This window comes from Oncorhynchus mykiss, chromosome 4, assembly GCF_057628025.1.
Source record: "Oncorhynchus mykiss isolate SJ-2025 chromosome 4, ASM5762802v1, whole genome shotgun sequence".
NCBI classification, from domain to species: Eukaryota; Metazoa; Chordata; class Actinopteri; order Salmoniformes; family Salmonidae; genus Oncorhynchus; species Oncorhynchus mykiss.
In genome coordinates this window covers 75249678-75273670 of record NC_143025.1, presented here as the reverse complement: position 1 = coordinate 75273670, position 23993 = coordinate 75249678, and the positions used below count along the sequence as shown (strand labels likewise).

Below are 23993 nucleotides of genomic sequence, written 5' to 3'. Positions count from 1 at the left end.
TATCTGGGGTGCAAATAAGGAAATGTTTAGAATTCAATTTTACTTGATTTATTCGCTACCGGTAATTCAAATAAAATTGACCCCAACCCTGCTGGATAGCTAGAAACAGTAACAGAAAACAGTATTTTTTGTTAAAGGTTGATTGCTACTAACCTCCAGAGCCGTCTTCAGAGCTGGACTTGTGCAGAGACATCCTGGAAAGTACAATGGTGACAGAGAGGAGAGAGAGGGTTAACATCAGAATAATAGATCCTTCTTTCTTCTCAGCATCACACACCATTACTTCTCTAGCACAGAGACGTCTAAACACTGGGGACGTCCAGTCAACTCTGTCCCTCTCAGATAGAACATATGCTGTTGTTTTGACGCGATGCTGCTGATCTGATCTGTCTCTGCATTTCTGGGTTTTTACTCTGGCTGCTGTTCAATGTCTTCACCACTAGAGGACAGAGGTGGAGCTCTACACACACACACAGGCTGGCTCCTGAGGAGCGCAGGGCAGAGATACCTTTAGAAGAGAGGAATGGGGGGATGAGAGGAGAAGAGGGTGGGGGTTGGAAGAGAGGAGTGGATGAGAGGAGAAGAGGAGAAGAAGGAGGGCAGGGCTGATGGGAAGATGGGGAGGGGATTGGAGTGGATGAAGAAGGGAAGGGGAGGGGCAAAGGAGATGGTAGAAGAGAAAAGGAGAAAATAGGGAATAAAAAAAGAGAAGACAGAGAGAAAACCACGGGGCAGACTCAGCCTGTTTCTGTTTCCACTTCCCTCCTCGGGATAGACAGAGTCGAGAGAGAGAGAGACACAGAGACGCAGAGAGAGAGGGAGAGAGAGAGAGAGAGGGAGGAAGAGAGAGAGAGATAGAGAGAGAGAGAGAGACAGCGACGCAGAGAGATAGAGAGCGAGAGGGAGGAAGAGAGAGAGAGAGACACAGAGAGATAGAGAGAGAGAGAGAGAGAGAGAGAGACACAGAGACGCAGAGAGATAGAGAGCGAGAGGGAGGAAGAGAGAGATGGGGGAAAGAGTTAAGAGAGCGTGGAAAGTTACTGGAGTGAGGAGGAGCAAGGATGCGAGAGCCTCAAAACTTTAATTTGACAACCTGATTCTCACTGCCCTCAAAAGCAAGAACTCAAGACGTTGAATAAGAAGACCCTAAAAGCTTCTCTAGAGTTCTATCAAACAATATAAATAGTACAGGTCTATCTATACATTGACAAATGTTATCCCAAGTAGTTCCAGTCTTGGGCTGATGTTTGAGTGTTGTTTTCTCCTATTCTCTGTTTATCCTCTTCCATTCCCTTTTACAGGGCAGCGCCCAACACAGAACACATGTTCACTGTGGCGAACTCTTTCTCTTGTTATGGAAGAAAGGGACACCACATGAATGGATCTGTTTTCAGTCTGTTTTCCAGAGAGGACTAAGACATGATAAACTCATTTGTTCTCTTCAGAGCCCAGGAAAAAACAGAGATGTTTGAGAGAGAGTGATTGGCATCATTTAAATGTATTAGTGGTATAATGATAGTATTATACGTTTATTAGAGTATTTTGTGTTCACCAGTATATGTGTCTATAGCAGTGTGTGTCTATAGCAGTGTGTGTCTATGGCAGTGTGTGTCTATAGCAGTGTGTGTCTATAGCAGTGTGTGTCTATAGCAGTGTGTGTCTATAGCAGTGTGTGTCTATAGCAGTGTGTGTCTATGGCAGTGTGTGTCTATGGCAGTGTGTGTCTATAGCAGTGTGTGTCTATGGCAGTGTGTGTCTATAGCAGTGTGTGTCTATAGCAGTGTGTGTCTATAGCAGTGTGTGTCTATAGCAGTGTGTGTCTATAGCAGTGTGTGTCTATAGCAGTGTGTGTCTATAGCAGTGTGTGTCTATAGCAGTGTGTGTCTATAGCAGTGTGTGTCTATGGCAGTGTGTGTCTATAGCAGTGTGTGTCTATAGCAGTGTGTGTCTATAGCAGTGTGTGTCTATAGCAGTGTGTGTCTATAGCAGTGTGTGTCTATGGCAGTGTGTGTCTATGGCAGTGTGTGTCTATAGCAGTGTGTGTCTATGGCAGTGTGTGTCTATAGCAGTGTGTGTCTATGGCAGTGTGTGTCTATAGCAGTGTGTGTCTATAGCAGTGTGTGTCTATAGCAGTGTGTGTCTATGGCAGTGTGTGTCTATAGCAGTGTGTCTGGCAGTGTGTGTCTATAGCAGTGTGTGTCTATAGCAGTGTGTGTCTATAGCAGTGTGTGTCTATAGCAGTGTGTGTCTATGGCAGTGTGTGTCTATAGCAGTGTGTCTGGCAGTGTGTGTCTATAGCAGTGTGTGTCTACGGCAGTGTGTGTCTATGGCAGTGTGTGTCTATAGCAGTGTGTGTCTATAGCAGTGTGTGTCTATGGCAGTGTGTGTCTATAGCAGTGTGTGTCTATGGCAGTGTGTGTCTATAGCAGTGTGTGTCTGGCAGTGTGTGTCTATAGCAGTGTGTGTCTATAGCAGTGTGTGTCTGGCAGTGTGTGTCTATAGCAGTGTGTGTCTATGGCAGTGTGTGTCTATAGCAGTGTGTGTCTATAGCAGTGTGTGTCTGGCAGTGTGTGTCTATAGCAGTGTGTGTCTATGGCAGTGTGTGTCTATAGCAGTGTGTGTCTATAGCAGTGTGTGTCTATAGCAGTGTGTGTCTATGGCAGTGTGTGTCTATAGCAGTGTGTCTGGCAGTGTGTGTCTATAGCAGTGTGTGTCTACGGCAGTGTGTGTCTATGGCAGTGTGTGTCTATAGCAGTGTGTGTCTATAGCAGTGTGTGTCTATGGCAGTGTGTGTCTATAGCAGTGTGTGTCTATGGCAGTGTGTGTCTATAGCAGTGTGTGTCTGGCAGTGTGTGTCTATAGCAGTGTGTGTCTATAGCAGTGTGTGTCTGGCAGTGTGTGTCTATAGCAGTGTGTGCCTATAGCAGTGTGTGTCTATAGCAGTGTGTGTCTATAGCAGTGTTTGTCTATAGCAGTGTGTGTCTGGCAGTGTGTGTCTATAGCAGTGTGTGTCTATAGCAGTGTGTGTCTGGCAGTGTGTGTCTGGCAGTGTGTGTCTATAGCAGTGTGTGTCTATGGCAGTGTGTGTCTATAGCAGTGTGTGTCTATGGCAGTGTGTGTCTATAGCAGTGTGTGTCTATGGCAGTGTGTGTCTATAGCAGTGTGTGTCTATAGCAGTGTGTGTCTATAGCAGTGTGTGTCTATGGCAGTGTGTGTCTATAGCAGTGTGTGTCTATGGCAGTGTGTGTCTGGCAGTGTGTGTCTATAGCAGTGTGTGTCTATAGCAGTGTGTGTCTATAGCAGTGTGTGTCTATGGCAGTGTGTGTCTATAGCAGTGTGTGTCTATAGCAGTGTGTGTCTACGGCAGTGTGTGTCTATGGCAGTGTGTGTCTATGGCAGTGTGTGTCTATAGCAGTGTGTGTCTATAGCAGTGTGTGTCTATAGCAGTGTGTGTCTATGGCAGTGTGTGTCTGGCAGTGTGTGTCTATAGCAGTGTGTGTCTATAGCAGTGTGTGTCTATGGCAGTGTGTGTCTAAGGCAGTGGACAGTCTGTGGCAGTGCATTGTCTGTCAGTGCTCCCTGCTCTGTTGGAGTTATGGTTAAACACATGAATCATGCAGGGGGAGTCAGAGAGGACAGCTTGTCCAGTAGTAGAGGCCCACAGAGACACATTAAGTCTGTCTTCATCAGGCATCCAGTGACCCACAAACACCCCTCCTGAGAGAGATAAACTCAGGCCCTGGCCTCCATGCTAAACCCATCACACAAACACACACACAGACACACACACACATACACACACACACACCCACGCTGATGCATGCAGAGAGGTAGAGACAGGTGGTTGTCAGTTCAGTGAGGGTGGAGGCATTGTGTGTGTGTCTGTGGCAGGAACAAAACAAGCTCGATGGGTCTCCCCCTCCTCTTTGTGAGGGTGTGTGTGCATAGTAGACGTGACGGCCTTCTGGGTACTATGGGAAAGTTTAGGGCCGTTTAAAGCCTGGCTGCCATGGCAACATAATGAGATGCTAATGGAGGTCTGTATGCTTGCCACCTCCTCTCCTTCCCCTCATCTATCTCTCTATCCCCCTCTTTCTCTTCCTCTCTCTATTCTCTCTATCTCCGGGTTAGGCCCCAGTGGGCCCCAACTAATGCTAATAGAACTCCCTCAACAGAAGATATTTCTCCTGTAACCTAGCCCCCTGCTCCATGCTCTATAAATTACCACACACACACACACACACACACACACACACACACACACACACACACACACACACACACACACACCAATGTTTCTAGAGTCTGTCAGTCAGACCATTGTGTGCTGAAGCTACTTAACTGGTTTAGGCTAAATCTCTGCATGCTTCTTTATTTCCAACATTTCTCCTGCTTGGTTGCACTTTTTTTCTGCTTCAGCCAACTTTCTTGTTGTAAGTTAGTACAGGGAGGCAGACCTGTTGTAGCCTTTTCCTGCAGTCAATTACCCAAAGTGCCCTCTTTGACCCCATGGGTGGAATGTTATTCATATTTGTGATAATGTCATCATTAATAAAGAGTTTAATAATGAACCCGAGGAAAATACGGTGTTTCCATGTCAAACAGTTTTGTTATATTTCAGTCTTCTGTGATGTATATAAAGTGTAATATTGGGATGCAAACTCAACAAATGTTAAGCCTTCTACCATGTGTGTGAGGTGCATATTTTTGTTTCAAAGTAGATTTGTTTAAGACTAACAAGAAACACTCTGTGTGACCCTGATTTAGCCCACTGCAGTAAAAGGTTTGGTTCTAAACTTCCTGTTGTAACTGTACACAAAGCAACGTCATACAGAGAAGGTGAGTCCAGGACAGAACCATGTATGTTGTGTGAAGGAGCATGTGCAACAGTCAGTAAGCAGTGCCTTTACTTTCCTTGTGGGGTGGAGAGTTTTAGTCATGATTGAATTATGCCACAGGAGAGTAAGGAGTGTTCCATAAAGACAGTTCTGGCTCTGTATCTCTCTCGCTGTTGGGTGTGTGTACTATGCCTCGCCATCGCAGTGAGGAAATACTCTGGGGAAATCAGACTGAGATGACTTGGCCTGAAAGCTGGTGTTTTAGTTAGTATTTTCAGAGATCTATGTGGAGGTTAAATGAGGACAGATTGTACAGTGCTATGCCAGCACTAAGCTTCTCTACGTCCACACGCACACCACAATGAGGAGTGAGGCAGAGAGAAATACACACGTGCACACACACACCTCTACAAGGGTAATGAAGCAGCCAGGGACAGGGCCTGAAAGCTCGCAGCAGGTAGCACTCAGTCCAATGGCTACAGTAATAGACACACACACACACACACACACACACACACACACACACACACACACACACACACACACACACACACACACACACAGACACCGATCATCCCTCTCAAGCTCACAGCAGGGCGTCCACTCTTACAATGGGAGTCCTTACAAGGAGCCAACAGTGCGGTGAATCGCTAGAGCCCAGAGAAAGTCAATGGAGAGAGAGGAGAGAGAGGACGTAGCAGTTCTCTAGGAGAAAAGATGACCTAATAATGATATAGATCCTGTGTCATGTGATGTGTCTGTTATATATCTGTCTCCCTCAGTGATAATGTCAACAGCTGGTGGCTCACTACACTACACCAGCTCTGTGGGGAGAGTGCTGACAAGGAAAAAAGAGACACATAGCTAGCCCACAGAGCTCCTGGCATCCGGCTGTGTGTGTATGTGTGTGTACAATGCCTTGCAAAAGTATTCATCCCCCTTGTAATTTTTCATATTTTGTTGCATTAAAAACTGTAATTTAAATGAATTTTATTTGGATTTCATGTAATGGACATACACAAAATAATCCAAATTGATGAAGTGAAATCAAAAATATAAATAAATTAAACATGAAAAAGTGATGCGTGCATACAGTAGGTCAAAAATGTATTTAGTCAGCCACCAATTGTGCAAGTTCTCCCACTTAAAAAGATGAGAGAGGCCTGTAAATTTCATGACAGACAAAATGAGAAAAAAAATCCAGAAAGTCACATTGTAGGATTTTTTAAGAATTTATTCACAAATTATGGTGTAAAATAAGTATTTGGTCACCTACAAACAAGCAAGATTTCTGGCTCTCACAGACCTGTAACGTCTTCTTTAAGAGGCTCCTCTGTCCTCCACTCATTACCTGTATTAATGGCACCTGTTTGAACTTGTTATCAGTATAAAAGACACCTGTCCACAACCTCAAACAGTCACACTCCAAACTCCACTATGGCCAAGACCAAAGAGCTGTCAAAGGACACCAGAAACAAAATTGTAGACCTGCACCAGGCTGGGAAGACTGAATCTGCAATAGGTAAGCAGATTGGTTTGAAGAAATCAACTGTGGGAGCAATTATTAGGAAATGGAAGACATACAAGACCACTGATAATCTCCCTCGATCTGGGGCTCCACGCAAGATTTCACCCCGCGGGGTCAAAATGATCACAAGAACGGTGAGCAAAAACCCAGAACCACACGAGGGGACCTAGTGAATGACCTGCAGAGAGCTGGGACCAGAGTAACAAAGCCTACCATCAGTAACATACTACGTCGCCAGGGACTCAAATCCTGCAGTGCCAGACGTGTCCCCCTGCTTAAGCCAGTACATGTCCAGGCCTGTCTGAAGTTTGCTAGAGAGCATATGGATGATCCAGAAGAAGATTGGGAGAATGTCATATGGTCAGATGAAACCAAAATCAACTTGTCGTGTTTGGAGGACAAAGAATGCTGAGTTGCATCCAAAGAACACTATACCTACTGTGAAGCATGGGGGTGGAAACATCATGCTTTGAGGCTGTTTTTCTGCAAAGGGATCAGGACGACTGATCTGTGTAAAGGAAAGAATGAATGGGGCCATGTATCGTGAGATTTTGAGTGAAAACCTCCTTCCATCAGCAAGGGCATTGAAGATGAAACGTGGCTGGGTCTTTCAGCATGACAATGATCCCAAACACACCGCCCGGGCAACGAAGGAGTGGCTTCGTAAGAAGCATTTCAAGGTCCTGGAGTGGCCTAGCCAGTCTCCAGAACTCAACCCCATAGAAAATATTTGGAGGGAGTTGAAAGTCCGTGTTGCCCAGCAACAGCCCCAGAACATCACTGCTCTAGAGGAGATCTGCATGGAGGAATGGGCCAAAATACCAGAAACAGTGTGTGAAAACCTTGTGAAGACTTACAGAAAACGTTTGACCTCTGTCATTGCCAACAAAGGGTATATAACAAAGAATTGAGATAAACTTTTGGAGCAGTTTTGCCTTGAAGAATGGGCAAAAATCCCAGTGGCTAAATGTGCCAAGCTTATAGAGACATACCCCAAGTGACTTGCAGCTGTAATTGCTACAAAAGGTGGCTCTACAAAGTATTGACTTTGGCGGGGTGAATAGTTATGCACGCTCAAGTTTTCTGTTTTTTGTGTATTTCACAATAAAAAATATTTTGCATCTTCAAAGTGGTAGACATGTTGTTGTAAATCAAGGTTGTAAGGCAACAAAATAGGAAAAATGCCAAGGAGGGTGAATACTTTCGCAAGCCACTGTATTTGCATTCAGCATGTATGTGTACTTATACACTGTGTGTGTGTGTATGCGTGTGTGTGTGTGTGTGTGTGTGTGTGTGTGTGTGTGTGTGTGTGTGTGTGTGTGTGTGTGTGTGTGTGTGTGTGTGTAAGACCTAACCACTTGGTATGAGGGGGTCCCAGTGTTCCGGGATGGACAATGAGAACAGCTAACGCTAGGGAGCGGAGTCATATCCCACAGGAAGACCAGTAGGGTGACCCCTGTAAAGGTAAAGGTCAGATGTCACAGGGATATCCTCTATGCAACAAGATCTTCTAAATTTGACGTAGTAAGGATCTATTTTTGAAGCATTAAATCCTTGTGGTTACAACGTTAATTCCGTGTGGTTACAGGGTTAATTCCGTTTGGTTACAGGGTTAATTCCGTGTGGTTACAGGGTTAATTCCGTTTGGTTACAACGTTAATTCCGTGTGGTTACAGGGTTAATTCCACGTGGTTACAGGGTTAATTCCGTGTGGTTACAGGGTTAATTCCGTTTGGTTACAACGTTAATTCCGTGTGGTTACAGGGTTAATTCCGTGTGGTTACAGGGTTAATTCCGTGTGGTTACAGGGTAATTCCGCGTGGTTACAGGGTTAATTCCGTGTGGTTACAGGGTAATTCCGCGTGGTTACAGGGTTAATTCCGTGTGGTTACAGGGTTAATTCCGCGTGGTTACAGGGTTAATTCCGTGTGGTTACAACGTTAATTTAGTGTGGTTACAGGGTTAATTTCGTTTGGTTACAGGGTAATTCCGCGTGGTTACAGGGTTAATTCCGTGTGGTTACAGGGTAATTCCGCGTGGTTACAGGGTTAATTCCGTGTGGTTACAGGGTTAATTCCGCGTGGTTACAGGGTTAATTCCGTTTGGTTACAGGGTAATTCCGCGTGGTTACAGGGTTAATTCCGTTTGGTTACAGGGTAATTCCGCGTGGTTACAGGGTTAATTCCGTGTGGTTACAGGGTTAATTCCGTGTGGTTACAGGGTAATTCCGTGTGGTTACAGGGTTAATTCCGTGTGGTTACAGGGTAATTCCGCGTGGTTACAGGGTTAATTCCGTTTGGTTACAGGGTTAATTCCGTGTGGTTACAGGGTAATTCCGTGTGGTTACAGGGTTAATTCCGTGTGGTTACAGGGTAATTCCGTGTGGTTACAGGGTAATTCCGTGTGGTTACATGTTAACAGTTCAGGCATTAATTCCAAGAGGTTTGGTTAGGGCTATGGTTTGGGGAAGGCAGTATTACCATCAAGTATTCTCAGAGCTTGCTAGTGCATTGTGAACTGCTGTAGCGCAGTGGTCTGATCAGTGTACTTTGTCTCCCAGCATCATGAGTTCGTGCCCAGTGCTAGGCAAGTATTTTTTATTTATTTTGTGAGAGCAGAGGAAGACATATATCGATGTTCTCCGCACTTTTTCAAACATCTGAAATCAAAGTCTATTTTCAGTGATCTGGCTGCCTCTATGAGAGAAACACTGAGGACAGTCATATGACAGGACACACACACACATACACACAAGTGTTCTGACTAACAGGAAATCAAAGCTTCATGCAGGCCACAACATCGCCTCATGAAATCAATGTTATGCTGACTCTTTTCGGATTTTCCAATATGACACTGTTGCCGAAACAAGACATTCTCATGGTATGGGTGTTGTTTCAAACCTATATGGTCTTTAAGAAACAATATTTATTGATCTTCAAGTGAAGAGGGGACAACACTTTTGAACCCATCCACAAAGGTAGCCTATGCTTTGTGTAATTGACAGCACTCACACAATGTGCAGACTACATCAACTCTGGCCCTTTGAAACCATATTAAAGTCATTCACTGCTCAGTTGGCCAACCAAGCATTATCCCTGGCTGTCCATCAAAGACTAGTAACCTCTGTTGTCCTTTCCTAACGATAGGCCTGTCTCTCGCCACTCTCTCCACAGCCAACTTTGTGTGGTGATCAATAAATCAGAAGAGGAAGTTCCCTATTTGGCCCCTCCATGCGTTGGTGTTAGTTGGAGTGTGCTTTTGTGTCTTGATCACCTCACTCCGAGCCGCTGTGGGCTGTGCATTGTGGGAGCTGTACCCACTTCGTGCCGATGGAGGGATGGAACAGGCAGGCAGGGTGGCATGCTCAGAGGAAGTCCGGGTAATGTTCTGTGGGCCATTGTCCCGATGGGAGAGGTGAGGATAGGACCATAGCAGGACAGGAATATGTTTGAAAAGAGGGGGAAAGAGTGTCTGTCTGTCCACAATAGCATGCAGTCAATGGGGAGGATGGAGGGGAGACAGGCCGGCACTATTTCTTCATAGAGGAAATGGCAAGCCAGGGGTCACTGAGACTATAAAGGGGGTAGGGGTGGGGGATGAATGTGCCAGGGAATGAACCATGCCTCCCTTTCAACTTTGAAATAGGTGGTATGGCGAGATGCAAGGGCAGGGGGTGAGGGAGAAAGTTCTGGGGTGAAATGAGCTCTGATGAGGGACTCAGGGGTGAGCGGATGGGGTGAGGGTGAGTACAAGAAACGAGTGCAGAAAGAGAGCTACATTGCTACAGAAAGGGGGCCTCCCTCCTTCCTCATTCTTGATGGCATTCTAATAATCAGAGAACGAGTTCGCACCCTCCATCTGGTTCCTATCGGCCCCAGTCCCAGCTTCAAGTCCTACAGTACAACACTCAGACCAGAATATATAATAACTCTGGTATGTGGCTCCTCAGCTGCACGTGGGCATCACATGAACAGACCAACTCCAAAGGGGCAGGGGTTTTATAATAGGAATGTATGGGGAGTGGGGACTCTGAACTGAACCTCACTCCCAGTCCCCATAGCCTTTCATCTGTTCAGCCTTTACTACTAAATCACAGTCCTCCCAACACAAACAATGCTGCTACATCACTGGTCCCTGGGACATGGAGACATTTATTTAAATTACAGTCTTAGTGACTACGAGTGTCAGTGATTAATAACACAGCGACAACGACTGTCAGTGATTAACAACACAGTGACTGTGACTGTCGTAGTGATTAACAACACAGTGACAGTGACTGTCATAGTGATTACCAACACAGTGACTGTGATTGTCATAGTGATTAACAACACAGTGACTGTGACTGTCATAGTGATTACCAACACAGTGACTGTGATTGTCATAGTGATTAACAACACAGTGACAGTGACTGTCATAGTGATTACCAACACAGTGACTGTGACTGTCGTAGTGATTACCAACACAGTGACTGTGATTGTCATAGTGATTAACAACACAGTGACAGTGACTGTCATAGTGATTACCAACACAGTGACTGTGATTGTCATAGTGATTAACAACACAGTGACTGTGATTGTCATAGTGATTAACAACACAGTGACAGTGACTGTCATAGTGATTACCAACACAGTGACTGTGATTGTCATAGTGATTAACAACACAGTGACAGTGACTGTCATAGTGATTACCAACACAGTGACTGTGACTGTCGTAGTGATTAACAACACAGTGACAGTGACTGTCATAGTGATTACCAACACAGTGACTGTGATTGTCATAGTGATTAACAACACAGTGACTGTGACTGTCATAGTGATTACCAACACAGTGACTGTGACTGTCATTGTCACGGGCGTCGTAAGAAGCGGACCAAGGTGCAGTGTGGAGAGCGTACATTTTCTTTTATTGATATAAAATGTCGCCAACAAAACAAAGGAACGACCATGAAGCTTAACAGGGCTATAGTGCCATTAACAAAAGTTAACTACCCACACTGAAAGGAGGGAAAAAGGGCTACCTAAGTATGATTCCCAATCAGAGACAATGATAGACAGCTGGCCCTGATTGAGAACCATACCCGGCCAAGTCATAGAAACATAGAAAACAAAACATAGAATGCCCACCCAAATCACTTCCTGACCAAACCAACATAGAGACATAAAAAGGCTACACAGTGACTGTGACTGTCATAGTGATTATCAATACAGTGACTGTGACTGTCAGTGATTAACAACACAGTGACTGTCATATTGATTACCAACACAGTGACAACGACTGTCATATTGATTACCAACAGTGACTGTGACTGTCATGGTGATTATCAATACAGTGACTGTGACAGTCATATTGATTACCAACACAGTGACTGTGACTGGCATATGGATTACCAACACAGTGACCGTGACAGTCATATTGATTACCAACACAGTGACTGTGACTGGCATATGGATTACCAACACAGTGACTGTGACTGTCATATGGATTACCAACACAGTGACTGTGACTGTCAGTGATTAACAACACAGTGACTGTGACTGTCATATTAATTACCAACACAGTGATTGTGACTATCATAGTGATGATCAATACAGTGACTATGACTGTCATAGTGGTTACCAACACAGTGACTGTGACTGTCATATTGATTAGCAACACAGTGACTGTGACTGTAATAGTGATTACCAACACAGTGACTGTCATATTGATTACCAACACAGTGACTGTGACTGTCATATTGATTACCAACACAGTGACTGTGACTGTCCTATTGATTACCAACACAGTGACTGTGACTGGCATAGTGAGTATCAATACAGTGACTGTGACTGCCATAGTGATTACAACACAGTGACTGTGACTCTCATATTGATTAACAACACAGTAACTGTGACAGTCATATTGATTAACAACACAGGATGAGTGTTTGATGACTGGTTCATGAAGTCCTGGGAGGTGGCAGGTCCTAGTGAGTAAGAAATACGAGCGTTTGTATGCACACACACACATTCACATGCACGCACGGATGCGCACACCCACGGACACACCCAAGCAGGCACACACACACACGCTTGCATGCACAGACACACTGGGGGGACAGGAACCGGTGAGGAGTACTCTGTAGTAAGGGTTCTACATAGAACCAAAAAGGGTTCTACCTGGAACCAAAAAGGGTTCTACCTATGGGGACAGCCGAAGAACCCTTTAAGGTTCTAGATAGCACCTTTTTTTCTAATAGTGTAGTACCCCACCCATATCCCCTCCTGTCCTCATCTCTAGCATGTTGTAATCGGTCCATCTCCCCCTCCTCTCTACCCCTGTCTCCCCTCCCCTTCTCCAGCTGACACAATGGGAGGAAGGAAGCCTGGAGGGCTGTAGAATGGTGCCTGGGGAGAGGTCATAGGGAGGAAACAGAGAGCAGAGCTTGGCTGGCCTTCCGTCAGTCACAGAGGGACGTGACAGAGAGGAGGGAGTTAGACTTGAGTCACTCTGTGTTACTCAAATAATGGTGTGTGTGTGTTTGTGGTTGTGTCTGTCACCATAGGCATGGGGAAGTGACTGGGCCTAGACTGACTGTAATAAGGTGTCCTCTACTGTCCACTCCTATCCATAACTCCAGTGTAAGAGTCCAGTCAGGTCTACAATTTTGTTTCTGGTGTCCTTTGACAGCTCTTTGGTCTTGGCCATAGTGGAGTTTGGAGTGTGACCGTTTGAGGTTGTGGACAGGTGTCTTTTATACTGATAACAAGTTTAAACAGGTGCCATTAATACGGGTAATGAGTGGAGGACAGAGGAGCCTCTTAAAGAAGACGTTACAGGTCTGTGAGAGCCAGAAATCTTGCTTGTTTGTAGGTGACCAAATACTTATTTTCCACCATAATTTGTGAATAAATTCTTAAAAAATCCTACAATGTGACTTTCTGGATTTTTTTTCTCATTTTGTCTGTCATGAAATTTACAGGCCTCTCTCATCTTTTTAAGTGGGAGAACTTGCACAATTGGTGGCTGACTAAATACATTTTTGACCTACTGTATGCACGCATCACTTTTTCATGTTTAATTTATTTATATTTTTGATTTCACTTCACCAATTTGGATTATTTTGTGTATGTCCATTACATGAAATCCAAATAAAATTCATTTAAATTACAGTTTTTAATGCAACAAAATATGAAAAATTACAAGGGGGATGAATACTTTTGCAAGGCATTGTACACACACATACACACACAGCCGGATGCCAGGAGCTCTGTGGGCTAGCTATGTGTCTCTTTTTTCCTTGTCAGCACTCTCCCCACAGAGCTGGTGTAGTGTAGTGAGCCACCAGCTGTTGACATTATCACTGAGGGAGACAGATATATAATAGACACATCACATGACACAGGATCTATATCATTATTAGGTCATCTTTTCTCCTAGAGAACTGCTACGTCCTCTCTCTCCTCTCTCTCCATTGACTTTCTCTGGGCTCTAGCGATTCACCGCACTGTTGGCTCCTTGTAAGGACTCCCATTGTTAGAGTGGACGCCCTGCTGTGAGCTTGAGAGGGATGATCGGTGTCTGTGTGTGTGTCTCTGTGTGGTTGTATGTGTGTGTGTGTGTGCGCATGCATGCGTGCGTGCGTGCGTGCATGTGTGTGTGTGTGGTACTGTAGCCAGTGGACTGAGCACTACCTACTGCGATCTTTCAGGCCCTGTCCCTGACTGCTTCATTACCCTTGTAGAGGTCATTTTAAATTCACAACACCAATTTGGATTATTTTGTGTATGTCCATTACATGAAATCCAAATAAAAATCCATTCAAATTACAGGTTGTAATGCAACAAAATAGGAAAAATGCCAAGGGGAATGAATACTTTTGCAAGACACTGTATATGGCTGCTATGTTTGCATGTGATCAGGGGTGTATTCATTCTGCCAATTCTGTTCAAAAACATTTCTTAAACGGAATGAAACAGGGATACTTGAATTTGTCCAATACAAACTCTCGTTTGCAGATGTTGGACTGATGACTACACCCTAGATCAGCTAGATGCAGGCAAGTGTGCAAGGTAGTACTGAATGTGTCACTGTCTGTCACCTTGATTACAACAACAAAAAATCTCGACCTGTGCACCTATGTTGTAAACTTTAGTTCATATGCTAGGTTGTAGCAACCCCATGATGAGTATAGGGAACATTTGAGTATCATGTAGTAGCCTAAACCTATCGATGTTACAATGAGCTGGTTGAACGGAATATGAATGACAGTCAGCCAATATTCTGTAATAGAAATAAGGCCATGCTCATAAAAAGATAATCGTCCTCCCTCATCTTAAACATCACTGACGGCCACTGCAGTGTATAATTAATGATGTGTTGTGACTAAGTACTGATGTTGTTACCTTTGACCTATTTAACTGCCAGTATCAAATGTCTGCCAGTGTTGAATGTTTTGGTTAAAGTTTGACACCAGACTGGATTCGAGGACACATTGATAATGTATCTATGACAGAGTAATTCTGTAGCAGCTGATGTTGAGACTTTCTACAAGCCTCTCAGGCTGGAGTCTCAGGGTGGAAGGTAGCATAGCGGTTAGTGTTGGGTCAGTAACTGAAAGGTCTTCGATACCCAATCCAACAAGGTGAAAAATCTGTTGATGTGCCCTTGAGCAAGGCATTTAACCCTAATTGCTCCAGGGTTGCCGTTGATAATGGCAGACCCTGGCCGTGACCCCATTCTTCGAGGGTGTCTCAGGGATATGCAAAAAACACACTTCCAATTCACGCATGCATATTAATATATACTTGTACATGTGTGAAATAGGACAAATGTAAACACCCTCCAAATTATTATTACTATTTACAAAACATACGGTGCTTTGAGATTAATATATTCTCAGAGAAGACCCGTTAGACATTTTCTATGCTTCTGTTCTGGAGGTATCTCCCTGAATTCTTATATTAAACTCGATTGATGTTATCAAAGACTGCTCTCCTTTTGGTTTACCTGGAAATTCCCATTACAACATGATTTGTGACCCACATATGTGTGTGTGTGCGTGTGTATGAGTGCGTGTGTGTCTGTATGTGAGTGTGTGGGTTGATGATATAACCCAGATTCACTGCACTGCACATTCGTCACACATGTAGAGAGAAGTGGGGTTGAACTATAGTCTTACTTTCTCTCTGTCTCTGGAGTGGATACCTCACTGCTGAAACCAAGGGACTCCTGTGGACAGAAGAGGTACTGCGTTTAGCCTGATATTCAGCCATGTAACATCGGTATAGCATTCAGGTTGTGTTACTCAACGTCTAATAGCTCAAATAACATTGATGTAAAAATGTATGTACAAAGTAATGTAACTCTGATGCTGATGTAATGATATGTAAATGTAACCAAGTATAAATGTTGTGTGACCAATGCAAGGGGAGTTTTGGCTTACCTGAATCTCCGAGCGAAGCTGCAGAGAGGTGGGGCTTGTGTCAACTTTCTCCTGTGAGAGAGGAAGAGAAATAAAGAGAGGGAAAGAGAGAGAGAGAGTTAGAGCAAGGTTATCATTATTGGCCAGTGAAGGGAGGGGCAGTGTGAAGTATGAGTTGCTCAGGTAGAGAAAAGAGAATGACGTATCATATCAAGGAGGGTGTATCAACAATCACATACATTGACATTGACTGTGACATTGAACATAGGAACAAATATAACAGTGAGAAGAAAGGAGGAGAGAACAGAGCAGTGTTTGCATTTCTATTTATTAGGCAGCAGCTACTCTTCCTGGGTCCAAACAGATTAAGGCACTTACATTACACATAACACAAAAGATAAAACAGTACATCATATAACATTATTACACAACTACATATTTACAATACAACATGTGTAATACAACCATACAACGTTATTTCAATGTACGTGTGTGTGGAGTGCTAGCGTTTGTGTGTGTATGCGTGTGTTTGAACCTGTGTGTGTGGCTTTTTAAAATCTGATTCTACTGCTTGCATCAGTTACCTGATGTGGAATAGAGTTCCATGTAGTCATGCCTCTATGTAGTACTGTGCACCTCCTATAGTCTGTTCTGGACTTAGGGACTGTGAAGAGACCTCTGGTGGCATGTCTTGTGGGGTATACATGGGTGTCTGAGCTGTGTGCTAGTAGTTTAAACAGACAGCTCAGTACACTCAGCATGTCAACACTTCTTACAAAAACAAGTAGTGATGAAGTCAATATCTCCTCCACTTTGAGCCATGAAAGATTGACTTCATATGATTAACGTTAGCTCTCCGTGTACAGTTAAGGGCCAGCTGCCCTGTTCTGAGCCAATTGTAATTTTCCTAAGTCCTTCCTTGTGGCACCTGACCACATGACTGAACAGCAGTCCAGGTGCGACAAAACTAGGGTCTGTAGGACCTGCCTTGTTGATAGTGCTGTTAAGAAGGTAGAGTAACACTTTATTATGGACAGACTTTTCCCCATCTTAGCTACCGTTGTATCAACATGTTTTGACCATGACAGTTTACAATCCAGGGTTACTCCAAGCAGTTTAGTCTCCTCAATTTCCACATTATTATTTACAGGTTGAGGTTTAGGGTTTAGTGAATTATTTGTCCCAAATACAATGCTTTTAGTTTTTGAAATATTTAAGACTAACTTATTCCTTGCCACCCATTCTGAAACTAACTGCAGGTCTTTGTTAAGTGTTGCAGTCATTTCAGTCACTGTAGTAGCTGACGTGTGTAGTGTTGAGTCATTCGCATACATAGACACGCAGGCTTTATTCAAAGCCACTGGCATGTCATTAGTAAAGATTGAAAAAAGTAAGACAGCTGCCCTGGGGAATTCCTGATTCTACCTGGATTATGTTAGAGAGGCTTCCATTAAAGATCACCCTCTGTGTTCTGTTAGACAGGTAGCTCTTTATCCACAATACAGCAGGGGGTGTAAAGCCATAACACATACGTTTTTCAAGCAGCAGATTATGATCAAAAATGTCAAAAGCCGCACTGAAGTCTAACAAGACAGCCCCACAATCTTTTTATCATCAATTTCTCTCAGCCAATCATCAGTTTGTTGAATGTCCTTCCCTATAATCATGCTGAAAGTCTGTTGTTAATTAGTTTGCTGTAAAATAGCTTCGTATCTGGTCAAACACTATTTTTTCAAAAGGTTTACTAAGGGTTGGTAACATGCTGATTGGTTGGCTATTTGAGCCAGTAAAGGGGGCTTTACTATTCTTAGGTAGCGGAATGACTTTTGCTTCCCTCCAGACCTGAGGGCGCATAATTCCTAGTATGCTTAAATTGAAGATATGACAAATAGGAGTGGCAATATCGTCTGCTATTTTCCTCAGTAATTTTCCATCCAAGTTGTCAGACCCCGGTGGCTTGTCATTGTTGATAGACACAATCATCTTTTCACCTCTTCCAAACACACTCTACGGAATAAAAAATTACAAGGCTTGTCTTTCATCATTTGACCAGATATACTTGGATGTGTAGTGTTAGCGACTGTTACTGGCATGTCATGCCTAAGTTTGCTAATCTTGCCAATGAAAAAATCATTAAAGTAGTTGGCAATATCAGTGGGTTTTTTGATGAATGAGACATCTGATTCAATGAATGATGAAGATGAGTTTGTCTTTTTGCCCAAAATCTAATTTGAAGTGTTCCAAAGCTTTTTACTATAATTCTTTATATCATTTATCTTTGTTTCATAGTGTAGTTTCTTCTTCTTTTTATAAAGTTTAGTCACATGATTTCTACATTTTCAGTATGTTTGCCAATCGGTTGTGCTGTTAGACTTATTTCCATACCTTTTGCCTCATCCCTCTCAACCATACACTTTTTCAATTCCACATCAATCCAAGGGGATTTAACAGTTTTTACAGTAATTTTCTTAATGCTTATTATTAACTGGAATACGCAATTTCAGAAATGTACATCATCAACATAAGAATCATTACAAACGTATTGTATGACCTCTGATAAACTATATTAGGTCCAGCCTTTGGAACTTTGGTTTTCCTACATATGGCTACTAAATCCTGATCACTACATCCGATGAATTTGGATTCTGCTTTCAAACAAATTTCTGCAGCATTAGTAAAGTTGTGATCAACACGTTGTTGATTTCATTCCTGTACTGTTTGTAACTACCCTGGTAGGTTGATTGATAACCTGAACCAGGTTGCAGGCAGTGGTTACAGTTTGAAGCTTTTCATTGAATGGGCAGCCTGATGAAAGCCAGTCAATATTTCAATCACCCAGAAAATATACCTCTCTGTTGATATAACATACATTATCAACCATTTCACACATATTATCCAGATACTGACTGCTAGCACTTGGTGGTCTATAGCAGCTTCCCACCAGAATGAGTTTACATGTATATCGCCACACGCGTGTACATGTACAAGTCTATTCATTCACATGCTATTACTGGCAGCTGAAAACAAAGACCATACCATAAACCTGCCAGACCTGTTTTAACTGAGTCAAGAGACTTAGTTCAGTGATAAGAGAGTTCAGTGAGGTGCTACAGGAATCTTACCTATCCAAATAAACAATAGACAACTTGAATAACTGACCTGACTGTAGAAACACCAGAATGACAACATAACAGCACCCTAACTCCACCCTCGTATGATACGTAAATCCCTCAGGGACCACCTCATGTTTATGAACACTCTTGAAGTGCTTTGATTACGTATTCAGAGGCATATGCAAGAATGATTATGGGTCAATGACCCATCCAAACTACAGTGAAAACAGTGGAAAAACCCTGACAGATCTGTGTCACAGTCACCTCTTTGGACCCTTAACATGTGGTGAGCTGCTCTGCCTGACGTGTGTGTGTGTGTGTGTGTGTGTGTGTGTGCGTGTTGTGTGTGTGTGTGTGTGTGTGTGTGTGTGTGTGTGTGTGTGTGGGTTGGAGCAATTCTCTTTCAGAGTGGTAGAGTAAAGTAGCATATGGCTAAAGCAGCTGTTCTTGTTGTTATGGCCGATCCAGAGAGAGAGAGCGAGAGAGCACGAGAGAGAGAGAGCGAGAGAGAGAGACTGTGCAGGACGGGGTTTATACTGTTAGCCTATACACAAACAGTACAACCAAGACATCAGGAACTGACTGCACTTGACATTTTTTCTTAAATAGAGCACTGTTGGGCCTCCCAAGTGGTGCAGTGGTCTAAGGCACTGCGTTGCAGTGCTAGCTGTGCCACTAGAGATCCTAGTTTGAGTCCAGGCTTTGTCGCAGCCGGCAGAGACCGGGAGACCCATGGGCCACGCATAATTGGCCCAGCCTCGCCCGGGTTAGGGGAGGGCTTGGCCAGCAGGGATCTTGTCCAATCGCACACTAGCGACTCCTGTGGAAGGATGGGCACAATGCACACCGACACGGTCGCCAGGTGTATGGTGTTTCCTCCGTCACATTGGTGAGGCTGGCATCCGGGTTAAGCAGGCAGTGTGGCTTGGCTGGGTTGTGTTTCGGAGGACGCATGGCTCTTGACCTTCGCCTCTCCCGAGTCCATATGGGAGGTGCAGCGATGGGACAAGACTGTAACTGCCAATTGGATATCACAAAATTATGGTTTCTATGAAGGTACTTTTCCTGCTTATTACAGAGTCAGTGTACTGTGATTTTCTTAATGGACTCCCCTGGGAAAATAAATGGGGAAAAATAAATAATAATAATCCTCTTAAGAGAAAATTATCACAAGAACGGTGAGCAACAATCCCAGAACCACACGGGGGGACATAGTGAATGACCTGCAGAGAGCTGGGAGTAACAAAGCCTACCATCAGTAACACACTACACCGCCAGGGACTCAAATCCTGCAGTGCCAGACGTGTCCCCTGCTTAAGCCAGTACATGTCCAGGCCCGTCCGAAGTTTGCTAGAGAGCATTTGGATGATCCAGAAGAAGAGTGGAAGAATGCCATATGGTCAGATGAAACCAAAATATAACTTTTTGGTAAAAACTCAACTCGTCGTGTTTGGAGGACAAAGAATGCTGAGTTGCATCCAAAGAACACCAAACCTATTGTGAAGCATGGGGGTCATGGGGGTGGAAACATCATGCTTTGGGGCTGTTTTTCTGCAAAGGGACCAGGGCGACTGATCAGTGTAAAGGAAAGAATGAATGGGGCCATGTATCGTGAGATTTTGAGTGAAAACCTCCTTCCATCAGCAAGGGCATTGAAGTTGAAACGTGACTGGGTCTTTCAGCATGACAATGATCCCAAACACACCGCCCGGGCAACGAAGGAGTGGCTTCGTAAGAAGCATTTCAAGGTCCTGGAGTGGCCTAGCCAGTCTCCAGATCTCAATCCCATAGAAAATCTTTGGAGGGAGTTGAAAGTCTGTGTTGCCCAGCAACAGCCCCAAAACATCACTGCTCTAGAGGAGATCTGCATGGAGGAATGGGCCAAATCACCAGCAACAGTGTGTGAAAACCTTGTGAAGACTTACAGAAAACTTTTGACCTCTGTCATTGCCAACAAAGGGTATTTAACAAAGTATTGAGATAAACTTTTGTTGTTGACCAAATACTTATTTTCCACCAAATAAACTCATTAAAAATCCTACAATGTGATTTTCTGGATTTCTTTTAGTTGAAGTGTACCTATGATGAAAATTACAGGTCTCTCTCATCTTTTTAAGTGGGAGAACTTGCACAATTGGTGGCTGACTAAATACTTTTTTGCCCCACTGTATATGTGCCCTCTGTTCCCCATTGTCCTTGTCAGTTATTGTTCCCATGTCCATTGGTCGTGTGAGTACCTATACGTTGTTTCAGCTTCTGTGCTTCGTGCTTTATATATATTGTGTATTACGGGTATCGTCCCGTGTCGTTCAACAAGGTTTACCCTCGCTCTTTTGTTTGGGTACATCCCAGTGTTTTGTATATGCTGTGGCGTACAGCAGGTCAGCCACCAGGGGGAGACTCGCCGAGGCCTTGTGACAGACGGAGTATACATCACGAGGCGATGGCTCCATCTGCTGGACGTGCCAGGTCTCGACGGGCTCTCCGGCCAGGACTAATTGGGGCTGATTGGGGATTGGTGAGTAATCAAGGGCGGATTGCTCACCAACTGTACAAGTCCCATAAAGCTATCAGAAGGGCAGCACACAGGGGAGAGACTGGGGGAAGAAAGGACTCCCGTATATTTGAGGATGGTACCAGACGTAACAGGAGGGAGTTCAGTTTTTGATCCCCACAGGATACAGCAAGACCCGGAGCCCAGAAGACGGTATCCCAGAGAGGGTCTCTTGGGGGAGACCTATTCTATTCTTTTGGACTTTTATTTTAATAAACAACTTTGAACCTGAGCTAATCATACTCTGTCTGTGTCTGATCTGTGTAAATGTTTTGACCCAAACCCCTGGTCTGCCACAACTTGTTTGTTTTGGCTGTATTAAAAACTCTTATTATTTATTCCTGCAACTGTCTCCAAATCCTTAATACCAGTGTGACAATATCTAATTGGTATTTACAGTCTTGTCCCATCGCTGCAACTTCCGTATGGACTTGGGAGAGGCGAAGGTTGAGAGCCATGCGTCCTTCGAAATACGACCCTGCCAAGCCACACTACTTCTTGACACACCGCTCATTTAACCCAGAAGCCAGCCGCACCAATGTGTCGGAGGAATCACCGTACAACTGGCTACCAAAGTCAGCTTGCAGGCGCCCGGCCCGCCACAAGGAGTCGCTAGAGCACGATGGGACAAGGAAAACCCGACGAACAAAATCAACCCCTGACACGGACAACACTGGGCCAATTGTGCACCGCCACATGAGTTTCCCGGTCCCAGCTGGCTGCAACACAGCCTGGGATCAAACCGAGGCTGTAGTGACACCTCAAGCACTGCGATGTAGTCTCTTAGGCCGCTGTGCCACTCCTTGATGGAACTTCTGGTGGTGGTCTGATCATTTTGGTTCCATCTTTTAGTCTCTTATTTCAAATTCCCAGATGGCTTTTCCTGAAGGTAAAACCATCAGAATTAGCTGTTAGCGCTGGGATGCTAGTCGACAATTTGCGCCCAATGATTGAGCTGATGACTCAATCCCTCTCCTCTCCATATGACTCAAATAGGGCTTGACACTGGAGTTCTGCCTTCAATGTCGTGCTGAGCCGTGATTACTCTTACTGGGTGCGTATTGCATGCGTATTTGTTTTAGTTTTTTGTGAATACCAGAAGGTTTAGTGTTTCATGTAATGACTAAAGGACAGACGATTGACAGTGAGTCGTGAGTACTGTGCTGTGGAATATGTGAAATGTGAAATGTACAGTGGCAGCCAATCAGAGGTTAAGCTCAGGGCGGATTCGTCCTTTCCACCAATGAGAGATAGCTAGATAACGAGAGGACAGGAAGTAAGACTCACACTTCCTCCAGGGAGGAGGATACAGGAAATAAAGGAGGATTCTGCCCTGCACTAAACCTCTTCCTGATCAGTCATAACACCACACCCAGATGAACAGGACAGGGGCTGAGGGAAACTGTTCCTAGATCAGTACATTATCATTTCCCAGATGTCTTCATAGAGGATATGACATCGGGAGAACTGACTGTGTTTCCTTTTCCTCTACTGAATGGAGAGATGATGGGTCCTTTTCCTTTCAATTTCCCACATGTGTGTGTGTTAAAGAGAGCTACTCAGAGGTGATATAAACCCTCCTAGCCTGAGGGAAGTGTAAGTACAGCTGAAGTGCTATGAAAGCAAATAGCTTAGCCTATGGACCCTACACTTAGTGTATATCACTATGGTTATCTCAACAGGGGCCAGCCAGCCAGGCTTTCTTCTAGCACACAGTTTCCCTGCATGACCCTTAGTCTGCCTTTCTGTCTGTCCTCTAGCCTGCTTGTCTTTCCATCTGAGATTGATTATGGCACCATTGACCAGATAATAACTGGACATGGCTGAGCCGTAATCAACACTGCTTGTAGCACCAGAACAGAGGTTACTGTCATGACACTCAGAACCAGAACATACTCTATGACTGTGAGCTGCCCTGTTTGTCTGCAGAGCTGTCCATCCCTCCTCTCCTCGGGTCTGCTACTGCAGCTCTATAGCGTCTCTGTCTGTCTCTCTGTCTGACTGTCTGTCTGCCTGTTTGTCCCGTAGCCTGTCTGCCCCCTAGGCTGCCTGATGCCCACTCCACTGTGAAGGAGGTGTCTGGTGATATGCCTGTTGTCTATGATGCCCACTCCACTGTGAAGGAGGTGTCTGGTGATATTCCTGTTGTCTATGATGCCCACTCCACTGTGAAGGAGGTGTCTGGTGATATTCCTGTTGTCTATGATGCCCACTCCACTGTGAAGGAGGTGTCTGGTGATATTCCTGTTGTCTATGATGCCCACTCCACTGTGAAGGAGGTGTCTGGTGATATTCCTGTTGTCTATGATGCCCACTCCACTGTGAAGGTGTCTGGTGATATTCCTGTTGTCTATGATGCCCACTCCACTGTGAAGGAGGTGTCTGGTGATATTACTGTTGTCTATGATGCCCACTACACTGTGAAGGAGGTGTCTGGTGATATGCCTGTTGTCTATGATGCCCACTCCACTGTGAAGGAGGTGTCTGGTGATATTCCTGTTGTCTATGATGCCCACTCCACTGTGAAGGAGGTGTCTGGTGATATGCCTGTTGTCTATGA

The 23993-nt window shown here is 44.4% G+C and overlaps 1 protein-coding gene across 23 annotated transcripts in view; it reads right to left on the bottom strand.

Annotated features, from left to right (window-relative positions):
* The window catches only part of sash1a (SAM and SH3 domain containing 1a), a 290257-nt gene that overhangs the window by 38248 nt on the left and 228016 nt on the right, over nt 1–23993 (bottom strand). For all 23 annotated transcript variants that reach the window (XM_021600727.3, XM_021600731.3, XM_021600728.3 and 20 more), the window contains exons 3-5: nt 15788–15838; nt 15524–15573; nt 154–194 (exon numbers count right to left, since the gene is read on the bottom strand). In XM_021600727.3, coding sequence (XP_021456402.3) covers nt 154–194; nt 15524–15573; nt 15788–15838 — 142 coding nt within the window. The remainder of the gene's footprint in view (nt 1–153; nt 195–15523; nt 15574–15787; nt 15839–23993) is intronic.